Below are 13,439 nucleotides of genomic sequence, written 5' to 3'. Positions count from 1 at the left end.
ACTTCTGGATTTATGTCAGCTAAGGCCAAGATTTCAAGCACAGTACTCCAGAATCTCAAAACTGACAAGCTAAATCCTAAACAACTGACTTTTCTGTTGATGTTGGGGATTGTATGAATGTTGTGAGGGCTAGCCCCAGATTTACTTTCTCTGTGAGGTTGGAGGGGGGGGGAGCAAACTGGAAGGGCGAGTGCCCCATTAATCCCATCATGGGCTGGGCTGGGGTAAACTTCTGGGCCATGAGGGGCTGCGGCCCTGAGGGGGTGGAGGGGCTTACTGACCTGCTGACATGAACCAAACTGCCCCGCTGACTGATCTTGCCCCCATTGTGCTCCCAGAACTTGTACTGGCTGCTCCCGCTCTGGTACTGGTTGTGGAAGAGGAGCCATAGCTGCGGCTGTCCCTGCTGCCCCTGTAGGAAGAGGACGACCTTCCCCCGCCGGCTGCTCCTCATCTCGCGTCGCGGCTGATGCTGCGGCTGATGCTGCTGCTCTCCCGTGCCGCTGCTCTCCCCGGCTGTCCTTGCTGCCCACGGGGCGCATGCGCCGGTTGCACTCATCCTGATACATCAGGTTGGGGTTGTTGGCGTTGGAGCCATTGCCATGGAAACGACGTGCCTCTGCATTCCCAAAGAGAAGATGAAGTCAGTTATAAAATGCGCAAATACCTGGACACACTGACACATACTGTAAAAAACTAGCTTGTTCAACGTACAATGAAGAAACCTCAAGTCAACAGCCCACTGTCAATCACTTCAAAAAAATCTACAGGGAACTCTTTCCCCCAGATCATTTCCCTTGAAGGCTCTCCCTCATTCTCCCACCTCCTCCACGGCCAGTGTTGACCAGTTGCAGCAGCTTGGGGTTTATGGCCTGCCGGGCCTCCTCTAGGACACGGATGAGCTCACGGGCCTGACGAAGGTTGCCCGGGGTGAAGAATGTGTAGGCTGTACCCTTGTTGGTGCTACGGGCAGTACGGCCGATACGGTGGATGTAGTCCTCAGAGGAGTTTGGGTAGTCATAATTGATGACAAATTTGACATCCTCCACATCTTGGGTAAGGAGTTAAGTAGGGAGGGTTAGTCAATGGGGAGGGAGAAGAGACAAGGACAAGTTAGGAAAAGCAGCATTGATTGATAGAAACATTTCACAACAATATGCCACCTGTGGAAAGGTCAGGGAGAGGAATGGAGAGTTCATTTATTCCTATTTTAAGATGTTTGCTTTGTGCACCAAGCAAAACTAGAAATGTACTTGGTACAGACAATACCCATAAGACACAGATCTAACTCTGAAACCTCGCTTACCTGTCTAGTGAACAATGTAATCGGTACATAATGCAAAAACACTTAAATCCTACTTACCCCAACATAACTACAATACTGTCAATATTATTTGTTAACCAATACACTATGTTCCTCGATAAATACAATGGGCTCCACAGTATTCCAGCCACTATATATTTCAAATGCTTTTGGTCAAGCACTGAATATACCGCTTCCTCATGACCAAAACGTTACAATAACAGCCAACCAATACCAGATAGACTAAATAATTACAAATAGGGCTTGAACATCCCCATTTTGAGTGGGGCTGAAACTCCAAATAAATAAATGGGGTATATCTGTATCCATTGACAAAACTGGCAAATGGTAAGATTTCTTTAAAGGGTGGAATTTAACTTTTTTTTTAAAGTCTGTTTCTCATTACAGTTGACATAGGGCTCTGAAAACACTGCTGTGGGTTAAAAATGTCTCTTTCTTACGGACCGATGAGGTGGATGTGAACAGGGAAGGTGGGGTGAGGTACTTACCCCGTATTAGAGATGACTTACAAGGTTAGCGCCCTCTGTCCCCCCCTGACCAGTCCTGGGAGGTCTGTAGGGGTAGGAGAGTGAGGAGGACAACATGGGTCCTCCCCCCTCCCATCACTCCTCCACACATCCCTCCCAACTGGAGTGGCAGAGCCAGAACCCAGGCTGGACTGGGTCTGACACCACACCCTTGCTCTGCCTCTTCACGTCATCAGGAGCATGAATAGGGGAAATTGGGCTACTGTTTCTGTACTGTTGGGTACTTCAATGTGACTTCAGGGGTCTAAATATGGACTTACTGTAACTACCTGTATGGTAAGCATCCTCTCCTGTTTCTAGCGAATACCTGTGTTTAATTCTAGTTTGGGGGATATTTTCTGGGGTTGTTGTTGAGATTATCCAAGGTCTTTGGTAGAAATCTGTTCAGAGGAGACAAATGGAAGAGACCCAGGGAAGTCCCCCCGAGTCCTTCCCAGACTGACAGCGTGTCCAGGAGCCCAGGGGTTCAAGTGCAGTAACAAGAAACAGACACTGGGGTGGTGATGTGGAGGTTTTGGGGAGCTAAAATACTCAACATTAAGGGACTTTGCCAGGGAACATGAGCATTTGTAGAGGGGCGAATATACAGATGTTGTCAGGACATGATTCTGACTGGGGTTTGCTGAGCGCAGGTAGAACGTTTCCATCTTTCTGAATCTGCAGGTCTGGGTTGTCTTTGCATGATGCACACAAAGAGTCATTGATATTTGAAGTAAAGAGATGAAAGCATGAAAGATTTGGGAAGAAGGCCAAGGGATCACATGACCAAGGTCAGAATAAGCATAGGGCGAGGTAGAAAGAGAATGTATCTCTAAACAGTGGACTATGAACAGGTAAATGGACAGTGTAAAGTGTGACAGATTAAGGGGTGGGCAGAGAAAAGGAGGAATAGAGAGAGACAGAGAGAAGGGGGGGGGGGTATATAGAGAGGCTCCTTCAGGCCAGGACTCCTGCCAGCCAGGACCAGACATGACGCCCGCAGAGGGAGAGGCCGGCACAGCCAGTGGTGGGGGTGGGGGTGTCAGGCTGCATAGGGGGCTGCAGGGGCAGTTCAGAGGGGAGCCTCCAGCAAAGCGACAAATGCTCGGCCTGCCGCCTTTTACTGTCTTCTTGTAACGCACCACTGTATCTATTAACCTCTGGGGAAATGATTTGTCTACATTTAAGACTAGCTATACTGTATGCTAGATTTACTTATCAATTGATCTTTGGGTGGTGGATCATTGATCTCCAATGATGCCAAGCCTCCTTTAGTATCTTCAAAGATGTCTAACTAGGGCTTTTTGAAAACGCTCCATATTAGCAAAGGGAATGGAGAAATCCTCTGAAAACGTTAAAGCTGTTTAGTAAAACAAACCTGCTTAGCATTGTGTAGCTATATTAGTGTCATTTATGAAAGGAACTACATATGGTGCGTTACTGTTGCAGGCTGATGGCATAGCTTGTGGGAGGCCGCCCCCCTCTTGGCCCTCTGAGCTGACCGCCCCGCCCCAGTTTAAAATTTGGAATCCCAGCAGAACCCTTCCCCCCCCTCTGTCGTCCAGGCAGTCAGTTTGCTGGAAGGGGGAGAGTTTTTTTGAGGGCTCTGTTCTGGGTTTTCGGAGAGATGTCTGTGTCTGTGATTGATAAATCAGGCCTCCTCTCCCCTGTGTTTCTCTCCGCAACTCAGGCTCGATTAGTCATGCCTAGGTCCGGCTGCAGGCTCCAGTGGGCCTGTGCGCTTCTAGTGCCGGAAGAGAGACTTGGAAACAAAACAAAAACAAAATGAAAGAAAATAAATGAACACAGAAACAAAACAAAATTTGGTTATAAAAATTGATTGCCATAAGGGGGTGCATTACTCTCCATACCCGTTATTTTAAGTTCATACTTCACACACTGACAAAAGGTATCTCAAATTACTATGTTTTTAGATCTACTCAATGGTTGGATTTTCCTAGCCCTGTTATTCAAGGGACCTGGCATTCCACAAAGAAAAATGAGTTACAGAAATAAGGCATACTTCTTAAATACATATCTAAGAAATACTACTGACAAGAAAGCCACACTTCATATTAAACAAAGTTGCAACAGTACTCACAGAAATCTGCTTCAATGTGTTTTGTGGAGGCCATTTCATGAATTCAATACATCTATACATTTCTTGGGTTTCTTACATGCAATGAGGCTAGTATACTGTACATCTAAGAACAATTAGGTGTCCTACTCATAGCCCATTGAGGGAATATGTCTGTGTTTGTATTCATGCCGAGGGACTGTGCTTTTATTCTGAGCACACAGTACATACCCAAACCACGTGAGGCCACATCAGTAGCAATAAGAATAGGAGCCTTGCCACTACGGAACTCTATAGAAGGAGAGGGGAAATGCCAAGAGATCAGCTGAGGGACACAAAGGAAGGCGTCACGACAACAACCAAAACCAATTAGGCCTATACTAGCCCATATAATACTCCTAATAAACCACGTCTTACCTGTCAGCACCCAGTCTCTCTCTGGCTGAGTCTTGTCACCATGGATACACATCGCTGGCCACCTGAGGAGCAAACCAACCTCTTAGCTTGATGATCAGAGAACTGGGAATTGTTATGAAGTAGTACAACCCCATGGCCAGAAGTATTTTATATTCAATGGAATCAATGAATTACTCCCAGAGTGTGTGTTTGTTCCTTTCCCTTGCTCACCCATCGCGTCTCATTCTGCGGGTCAGATCATCGCAGCGTTTCTTGGTCTCCACAAAGATGATGGTCTTGTTCTCCTTCTCAGCCATTATCTCCTCCATCAGCTGGAGCAGCCTGGGGAGAAGGAGAGCGAACATGTTAGCCAATGAAAGCTCTTTGAAGAGTTAGTTACATCGGTCTACGACCAAGCCTCATCAGTCTACATCAACACAGTCCCATTCACTAACGCTAATGTTTCAGTGGAGTAGAGTGAACAAGTATTAGCCTCACTTGTTGTCCTTCTCACTCTCCGTGCACACGTCCACAATCTGCAGGATGTTGTGGTTGGCGCTCAGCTCCAGGGCTCCCACGTTGATCTGGACATAGTCCTTCAGGAAGTCCTCTGCTAGCTGCCGCACGTCCTTGGGCCAGGTGGCACTCCACATCAGGGTCTGCCTGTCAGGCTGGGATGAGAGCAGCATTAGAAACTCTTGATAAAAAACACAAGCACGTTTTGCAGTAGCTAGCAGCAGTATCAGATGTTTTATTACAGTATAGCAGCAGTTTGGGGATATAGACTAGAAACCACTAGCCATTTGGAATAAAGAATTTGTAGTAGTCCATCTACTGAAATATACACTGAGTGTACAAAACATTAGGAACACCATCCTAATATTGAGTGGCAACCCCTTTTGCCCTCAGAACAGCCATAATTCATCTGGGCATGAACTACAAGGTGTCGAGACCATTCCACAGGGACTCTAATGTGTTAAGTTGGATGTCCTTTGGGTGGTGGATCATTCTTGATAGACACGGGAAACGGTTGAGCGTGAAAAACTCAGCAGCGTTGCAGTTCTTGACACACTCAAACCGGTGCGCCTGGCACCTACTACCATACCCCGTTCAAAGGCACTTAAATATTTTGTCTCGCCCATTCACCCTCTGAATGGTACACATACACAATCCATGTCGCAATTGTCACAAGGCTTAAAAGTCCTTCTTAAACCTGTCGTCTCCCCTTCATCTACACTGATTATAGTGGATGCCATCAATAAGGGGTCATAGACTGACCAGGTGAAAACTATGTCATGGAAAGAGCACAGTCCAACACGTGATACTGAAATTGTATATGGTTATACTATGTAAAAGATAATGGTGCAACACTAATAAATCTAATATTAATTTATAACAAATGCGCCTTCTCCCGCGTTGGATACAGTCGCTGTCCGCAGTTCTGAAACAATCTTCAGTGCGCTGTAGAATTGGCACCTTTCCCTTTGTTGCTATGTGCATAATAGCAAATTAACCAGCATATTGGGATTGAGAACAATGCGGCGGAGGCAGCAGCAGCAACGAGGAAACAGCCATAACCTGATTGTCTAAGAAAATTGAGGAAACCCCAACTTAATTAGGTCTATAATCAATAGCCTAACTGTTAAATGTGCCTGGCTTTATAAATCATCTGTACATATCTACAGAAATAAGAACGACCTTTATAAATCATCTGTACATATCTACAGAAATAAGACCGACCTTTATAAATCATCTGTACATATCTACAGAAATAAGACCGATCTTTATAACATCTGTACATATCTACAGAAATAAGACCGTCTTTATAAATCATCTGTACATATTCTACAGAATAAGACCGATCTTTATAAATCATCTATACATATCTACAGAAATAAGACCGATCTTTATAAATCATCTGTACATATCTACAGAAATAAGACTGATCTTGCTTCTGTTGCCTGTTGGAGTGTTTGTTTCATAGCCTAATGATTCCATGAGCACCAGGCCTCATGCAATGGCAAAATGTCGGATAAAGCAATTTCACAGACTCGGCTGTTTTTATTCTTTGCTATGCTATAATAAAGGCGTCACAATTTTTTTTCCTGTTAGAACAGACTGGTATTACTTATTTAGTGTTGTTCACACTGTTCCAAACAGGCAGAAAAATGTAATTGTAATCTGTAATGTTGTAATGTGTGTCTGTTTGACACACATAATATGCACGCAGCTCTCGCTCCTATACCCTCCTTTTTATTGATCTCCTTCTTATTGATATTACAATTATTAGTAATGTTGTTATCATTAGTAGGCTTTGTATAACCACTATCGAGCTGTAGGCCTAAGAGCGCATCCTGTTTAGTCTTAACACCGTAACTTACTTAGGCCTATATTTCAATATATAGGCTCCTGTATCAATCAATCAATCATTCATTCATGTCATCACACAGCATACAATACATTCATGTTTTGAAATGCAATCAAGCATTTTAGCTTACAAATTAAATAACAAAGGGAGCTTTGAATAATTAGCCTAAACAATAAATAAAACGCAATTTACGAATGCATGAAACTGGTTTTAGTCTGCTGTAAAAAAGGCTTTGTATATATTTTCCCCCCGTTAGAACAGTTTCTGTTTACACTGTTCCAAATGGTCAGAAAAGGTAATAATATTGTAATCTAACAGCAACTGTTATAACCAATTTATTGATGTGATTATGATAGGCTATAGGTCAGGCCCTATTGGTCACATGCATGCGATGCTTACATGTTTCCCTTAAACTTCTTAGGGATCGGCGTCCCGTCAACAGGACAGTTGTAAATCATGCAGCGCCTTGTGTCGCTATTGCAGATTTTAGAGAAAAACAACAAATGTCGGTACATATAAGTGTCTTATATCGGCTGAAAGCTTAAATTCTTGTTAATATAACTGCACTGTCCAATTTACAGTAGCTATTACTGCGGGGAAAAAATGCCATGCTATTGTTGGAGGAGAGCTCCTAACAACAAAATACTTTTTCACCGCGATAGGTTTGATAAATTCATCTCTGAAGGTGAAATGTGTACTTACATTCTGAAATCTTGCTCTGGTTTACCATCCAAAGGTTCCCAGAGATAACATGAAGTGTCATTTTGTTCGATAAAATCCTTTTTCATATCCTAAAAAGGTCCATATAGCATGCACGATCGATTTTGTATTTCCACTCATTCAATTTGCAAAGAAAGGAATCTGTGAAAATCTAACCCTAAACGTTGTTTCAACCAGTCAAATCACATTCATATGTATTCCTCAGAGATCCTAGAACGTAACGAGACTTCACTATATCATTAGGGGTGTAGTATATCCTATAGGACACCATATTTGGTCAGAAAGCGACGCCTTTATGGCACGCCGATGACACGGGCGGTCATCACTTGAACAACTCTAACTTTGTCAAATAAGCACCAATCGGGGTCAAACAAAGCTAGCTAGATAGCCAATGAGCTGGGCTTTACGGGAGTATCCGAAAACCATGTATCTGTCGGAAAATGTAGCTACTAACCTTGTACGACAGCATGCCTTTTCCTTTTGGACAAAAATGATAAGAATATTCAGAGTTATGAAGAATGTTGAACTTATAAGGCTACTAATACTGGAAAAGCTATATCAAAATCCAATTATACAGATTTGATGATATTCTTGCAGAAAAATGTAATATGAAAGCAAATGTCTCCTTCACGATTGGCCCAAATGTACCTGGGTGACTTCACACTAAATGTCATGTAGTTCGCTCATACTTCAAGTTATCCGTCTGAAACTTTGCACATACACTGCTGCCATCTTGTGGACACCTTCAGAATTACAACCAGAGTGATGGCTGGAAGTGCGACCTTTCTGTTGCATTTCAAAGATGGTGGTAGAAAAAAACCGGTTGGTTTTTTCTTTGTATTTTCTTTTACCAGATCTATTGTGTTATATTCTCTTACATTCAATTCACATTTCCACAAACTTCAAAGTGTTTCCTTTCAAATGGTACCAAGAATATGCATATCCTTGCTTCAGGGCCTGAGCTACAGGCAGTTAGATTTGGGTTTGTCATTTAGGTGAAAATTTAAAAAAAGGGGGCTATCCCTAAGAGAGCGAGGGTTGAGGGAATGTTTTTCCTAAACAAAATAGGGATTTCTGTAACAGAACCTTTCGGTCAGAAACGAAATTGCTGAAATTACATTACAGCTTCAGCACGGACAGTAAAATTAACACTTGCTGTGCTGTGGTGCCTTTTTGCTACAGTAGGGAGGAGAGCGAGACAACGTGCGCCAGTCATGTGTCTTAATTATTTAATCAAACAGTTTGCTTAAAGCATCAGACAAGCTCAGTGCATACAGTGCCTTGTAAAAGTATTTATCCCCCTTGGCGTTTTTCCTATTTTGTTGCATTACAACCTGTAATTTAAATAGATTTTTATTTGGATTTCATGTAATGGACATACACAAAATTGTCAAAATTGGTGAAGTGAAATGGGAAAAATTACTTGTTTCAAAAATTTCGAAAAAACACAAAACAGAAAAGTGGTGCGTGCATATGCATTCACCCTCTTTGCTATGAAGCCCCTAAATAAGATCGGGTGCAACCAATTACCTTCAGAAGTCACATAATTAGTTAAATAAAGTCCACCTGTGGGCAATCTAAGTGTCACATGATCTCAGTATATATACACACCTGTTCTGAAACGCTCCAGAGCCTACAACACCACTAAGCAAGCGGCGCCATGAAGACAAAGGAGCTCTCTAAACAGGTCAGAGACAAAGTTGTGGAGAAGTACAGATCAGGGTTGGGTTATAAAAAAATATCCAAAACTTTGAACATCCCACGGAGCACCATTAAATCCGTTATTAAAAAAATTGAAAGAATATGGCACCACTAGAGGGCCGCCCACCAAAACTCACAGACCAGGCAAGGAGGGCATTAATCAGAGGCAACAAAGAGACCAAAAATAACCCTGAAGGAGCTGCAAAGCTCCACAGTGGAGATTGGAGTATCTGTCCATAGGACCACTTTAAGCTGTACACTCCACAGAGCTGGGCTTTAACCGGAAGAGTGGCCAGAAAAAATAAATTTCTTAAAGAAAAAAATAAGCCAACCTGTTTGGTGTTCGCCAAAGCGGGTCAGAGACTAAAATTGAGCTTTTTGGCCATCAATGATAATGCTATGTCTGGCGCAAACCCAACACCTCTCATCACCACGAGAACACCATCCCCACAGTGAAGCATGGTGGTGGCAGCATCATGCTGTGGGGATGTTTTTCCATCGGCAGGGACTGGGAAAACTGGTCAGAATTGAAGGAATGACAGATGGCGCTAAATTCAGGGAAATTCTTGAGGGAAACCTGTTTCAGTCTTCCAGAGATTTGAGACTGGGACGGAGGTTCACCTTCCAGCAGGAACATGACCCTAAGCATACTGCTAAAGCAACACTCAAGTGGTTTAAGGGGAAACATTTAAATCTTGGAATGGCCTAGTCAAATCCCAGGCCTCAATCCAATTGAGAATCTGTGGTATGACTTAAAGATTGCTATATCAAATCAAATTTATTTGTCACATACACATGGTTAGCAGATGTTAATGCGAGTGTAGCGAAATGCTTGTGCTTCTAGTTCCGACAATGCAGTAATAACCAACAAGTAATCTAACCTAACAATTTCACAACTACTACCTTATAACACACAAGTGTAAAGGATAAAGAATATGTACATAAAGATATATGAATGAGTGATGGTACAGAACGGCATAGGCAAGATGCAGTAGATGGTATAAAGTACAGTATATACATAATGAGATGAGTAATGTAGGGTATATAAACAAAAGTGGCATAGTTTAAAGTGGCTAGTGATACATGTATTACATAAAGATGGCAAGATGCAGTAGATGATATAGAGTACAGTATATGCATATACATATGAGATGAGTAATGTAGGGTAGTAAACATTATATTAAGTGGCATTGTTTAAAGTGGCTAGTGATACATTTTTACATAATTTCCATAAATTCCCATTATTAAAGTGGCTGGAGTTGAGTCAGTATTTGGCAGTGGCCACTAAATGTTAGTGGTGGCTGTTTAACAGTCTGATGGCCTTGAGATAGAAGCTGTTTTTCAGTCTCTCGGCCCTGCTTTGATGCACCTGTACTGACCTCGCCTTCTGGATGATAGCAGGGTGAACAGGCAGTGGCTCGGGTTGTTGTTGTCCTTGATGATCTTTATGGCCTTCCAGTGACATCGGGTGGTTGAGGTGTCCTGGAGGGCAGGTAGTTGCCCCCGGTGATGCGTTGTGCAGACCTCACTCCCTCTGGAGAGCCTTACGGTTGTGCGAGCAGTTGCCGTACCAGGCGGTGATACAGCCCGACAGGATGCTCTCGATTGTGCATCTGTAGAAGTTTGTGAGTGCTTTTGGTGACAAGCCGAATTTCTTCAGCCTCCTGAGGTTGAAGAGGCGCTGCTGCGGCTTCTTCACAACGCTGTCTGTGTGGGTGGACCAATTCAGTTTGTCCGTGATGTGTACACCGAGGAACTTAAAACTTTCCACCTTCTCCACTACTGTCCCGTCGATGTGGATAGGGGGGTGCTCCCTCTCCTGTGGAACCCATCCAACTTGGAAGGATCTGGAGCAGTTTAGCCTTGAATGGGCAAAAATCCCAGTGGCTAGATGTGCCAAGCTTATAGAGACATACCCCAAGAGACTTGCAGCTGTAATTGCTGCAAAAGGTGATTCTACACAAATTGACATTGTGAAAAGTTATGCACGCTCAAGTTCAGTTTTTTTTGTCTTATTTCGTGTTTGTTCAACAATAAAAAATATTTTGCATCTCCAAAGTGGTAGGCATGTTGTGTAAATCAAATGATACAAACCCCCCAAAAATCAATTTTAATTCCAGGTTGTAAGGCAACAAAATAGGAAAAATGCCAAGGGGGTGAATACTGTCGCAAGCCACTGTATGTAGTTGAATTCATTCAAACACAGTGTGTGTGTCTATATATGGAAAATTAAGTTCAAACATTTCGACCAATCGATTGGTCGAAGGAACAGGACGACTCTCGGGCCAATCAATATTTTTTTGTAGTGAGGGACAGCCCTACTCAGTGTATATGGTCTTAGGCAGGCCTGAAATGCGACAATGTGTAGCTATTGCATTGGAAAGAGATAAGGTAATAACAGCTATAAAATGAGTGTCACTTTGCTTGAGTGACTAGAGAACCCTGCTCACCCGAATCTGGTCAACAATCTTGCGGATCTGAGGCTCAAAGCCCATGTCAAGCATTCTGTCAGCCTCGTCCAGCACCAAGTAGGTGCAGCGCCGTAGGTTGGTCTTCCCTGCCTCCAGGAAGTCAATGAGACGACCCGGGGTGGCAATGCAGATCTCAACACCTGGGAGGGAGAAAGAGAGCAGGGTAGGTTTCTCTGGTTTAGACAGACATGCGTAATGGAAGAGTATGTATTTTCTTCAGCATATAGGTTATATTGACTAGTGTGTAGGCCTTTTTCCAGAGGAGCCTCCTTACCTCTCTCCAGGTCACGGATCTGGGGTCCCTTGGGCGCTCCCCCGTAGACACAGGTGCTCTTGATGCGTGATGACTTGCCGTATTCATGTACCACTTGCTGAACCTGCTGGGCCAGCTCTCGAGTTGGTGCCAGAACCAAACACTGCACCGAGACAGAACAGGGATAGAAAAAAACACTCCCTGAATATAATACATTTTGGAAGTGGCTGATATCCATACATCTGAACAATTATAGGAAACATGCTGTAAGATTCATCCAAAATGGATTACTTACGATTGGTCCGTCTCCTCTTTCTAGGTAGGGCTGGTGGTTAATGTGCACAATGGCAGGCAGGAGATACTGAGGAGATACAACAACAAGGGGATAAACGCCCCACATCAAGCAGGAGAGATTAATAATAGAAGGAAGTAGAGCCCGATCAATTCCACTATAACCAATATTCAATGAATAGGATGAAAAAAGGGACACTTGTGGACATTCTCATGATGTGCCATTACTGTCACAATGTAAGAAATCAACATTTGCAGCATATTTCTTAGACAATTGCTCTTTTGGATGGCCATTTCTAAAAAGTCAGTGTGGAAAATGTTCACATTAATTTGTCCACTGTAAAACAGTATATCTGCAGGTATATCATATTGGTACGTTTTGTCCCCCTCAAAAAATATTAATCGGTATCAGACCCCCAAAAACACATATCGGTCAGGCTCTAGAATGCAGACAAGATAACTGAGGATATTGTATGGCAGTCAACACAGGGGTATGTGTAAAAATGGGCAGAAAGAAATTAATAAAAATGTCTACAGATATGAACAGTGTGCATGCGGCTATTGTTCCTAAGTGTTGCTGTAACTTTTTGTTCATCCTGTTCTGTTAATGTGAATGTATGATGACGGAAGTACAGCTGCATCTCACCGATAAGGTTTTCCCAGAACCTGTCTGTGCGATGCCCACCATGTCCCTGCCACTCAGGGCCAGAGGGAAGCCTTGTGCCTGGATAGCTGTGGGCTCCTTAAAGTTCTGCTGTATCAGCACATCCATCACATACTCTGGGTGAAGTGGATAAGAACATCTATTAAGCATAACTAAATAACTATAAATTGCATTGGTTAACAAAACTAAGGTTCAGTTCACATCACCTGCCAGAATAGATGTTTCCCAGAGGTGAAAACGATATGCATATTCACAATGACGCCAGGGCAGATCAGTTGTACTGAAAAGTTTTTGTACTTACGGGGAAAATGGGCCTGGGAGAAGCTACTGACAGGTTTCGGGCAGCCTGACCCCCTGATAGTGATTTCCTTCTTCCTGCGAAACTCCTCCAAGTCATACTGAAAGACAGAAAACAATATCTGAGATAATAATAAGAACAAAACTGTCCACCAATAGTGTCAAGGGTGGCACATCTGGCAACAACTGCAGACTAAGTCAATAGGGCAGTGCTGTTCAATCTTAGTGGAGACCAAGAGTGTGCAGACTGCCCAGCACAAATAAAACAGATTCACGAAACATCAAACCCTTGATTAGTTGAATCAGATGTCATAGTAGGCCTACTGGAATGTGCTGTAAGAAATGCACACACACCTGTGGTTCTCCATGAC

General features: G+C 43.2%; 1 protein-coding gene across 1 annotated transcript in view; it reads right to left on the bottom strand.

Annotated features, from left to right (window-relative positions):
* Positions 1-788: 788 nt before the first annotated feature.
* The window catches only part of LOC111980464 (probable ATP-dependent RNA helicase DDX17), a 22,270-nt gene continuing 9,619 nt past the window's right edge, over positions 789-13,439 (bottom strand). The window contains exons 4-13 of the mRNA XM_070449788.1: positions 13,073-13,169; positions 12,754-12,887; positions 12,112-12,177; positions 11,838-11,979; positions 11,543-11,703; positions 4,802-4,974; positions 4,535-4,645; positions 4,325-4,386; positions 4,139-4,198; positions 789-1,051 (exon numbers count right to left, since the gene is read on the bottom strand). Coding sequence (XP_070305889.1) covers positions 789-1,051; positions 4,139-4,198; positions 4,325-4,386; positions 4,535-4,645; positions 4,802-4,974; positions 11,543-11,703; positions 11,838-11,979; positions 12,112-12,177; positions 12,754-12,887; positions 13,073-13,169 — 1,269 coding nt within the window. The remainder of the gene's footprint in view (positions 1,052-4,138; positions 4,199-4,324; positions 4,387-4,534; positions 4,646-4,801; positions 4,975-11,542; positions 11,704-11,837; positions 11,980-12,111; positions 12,178-12,753; positions 12,888-13,072; positions 13,170-13,439) is intronic.

This window comes from Salvelinus sp. IW2-2015, linkage group LG20 (assembly GCF_002910315.2).
Source record: "Salvelinus sp. IW2-2015 linkage group LG20, ASM291031v2, whole genome shotgun sequence".
In the NCBI taxonomy this organism is placed as follows: Eukaryota; Metazoa; Chordata; class Actinopteri; order Salmoniformes; family Salmonidae; genus Salvelinus; species Salvelinus sp. IW2-2015.
This window is presented reverse-complemented; position numbering and strand designations above follow the sequence as displayed.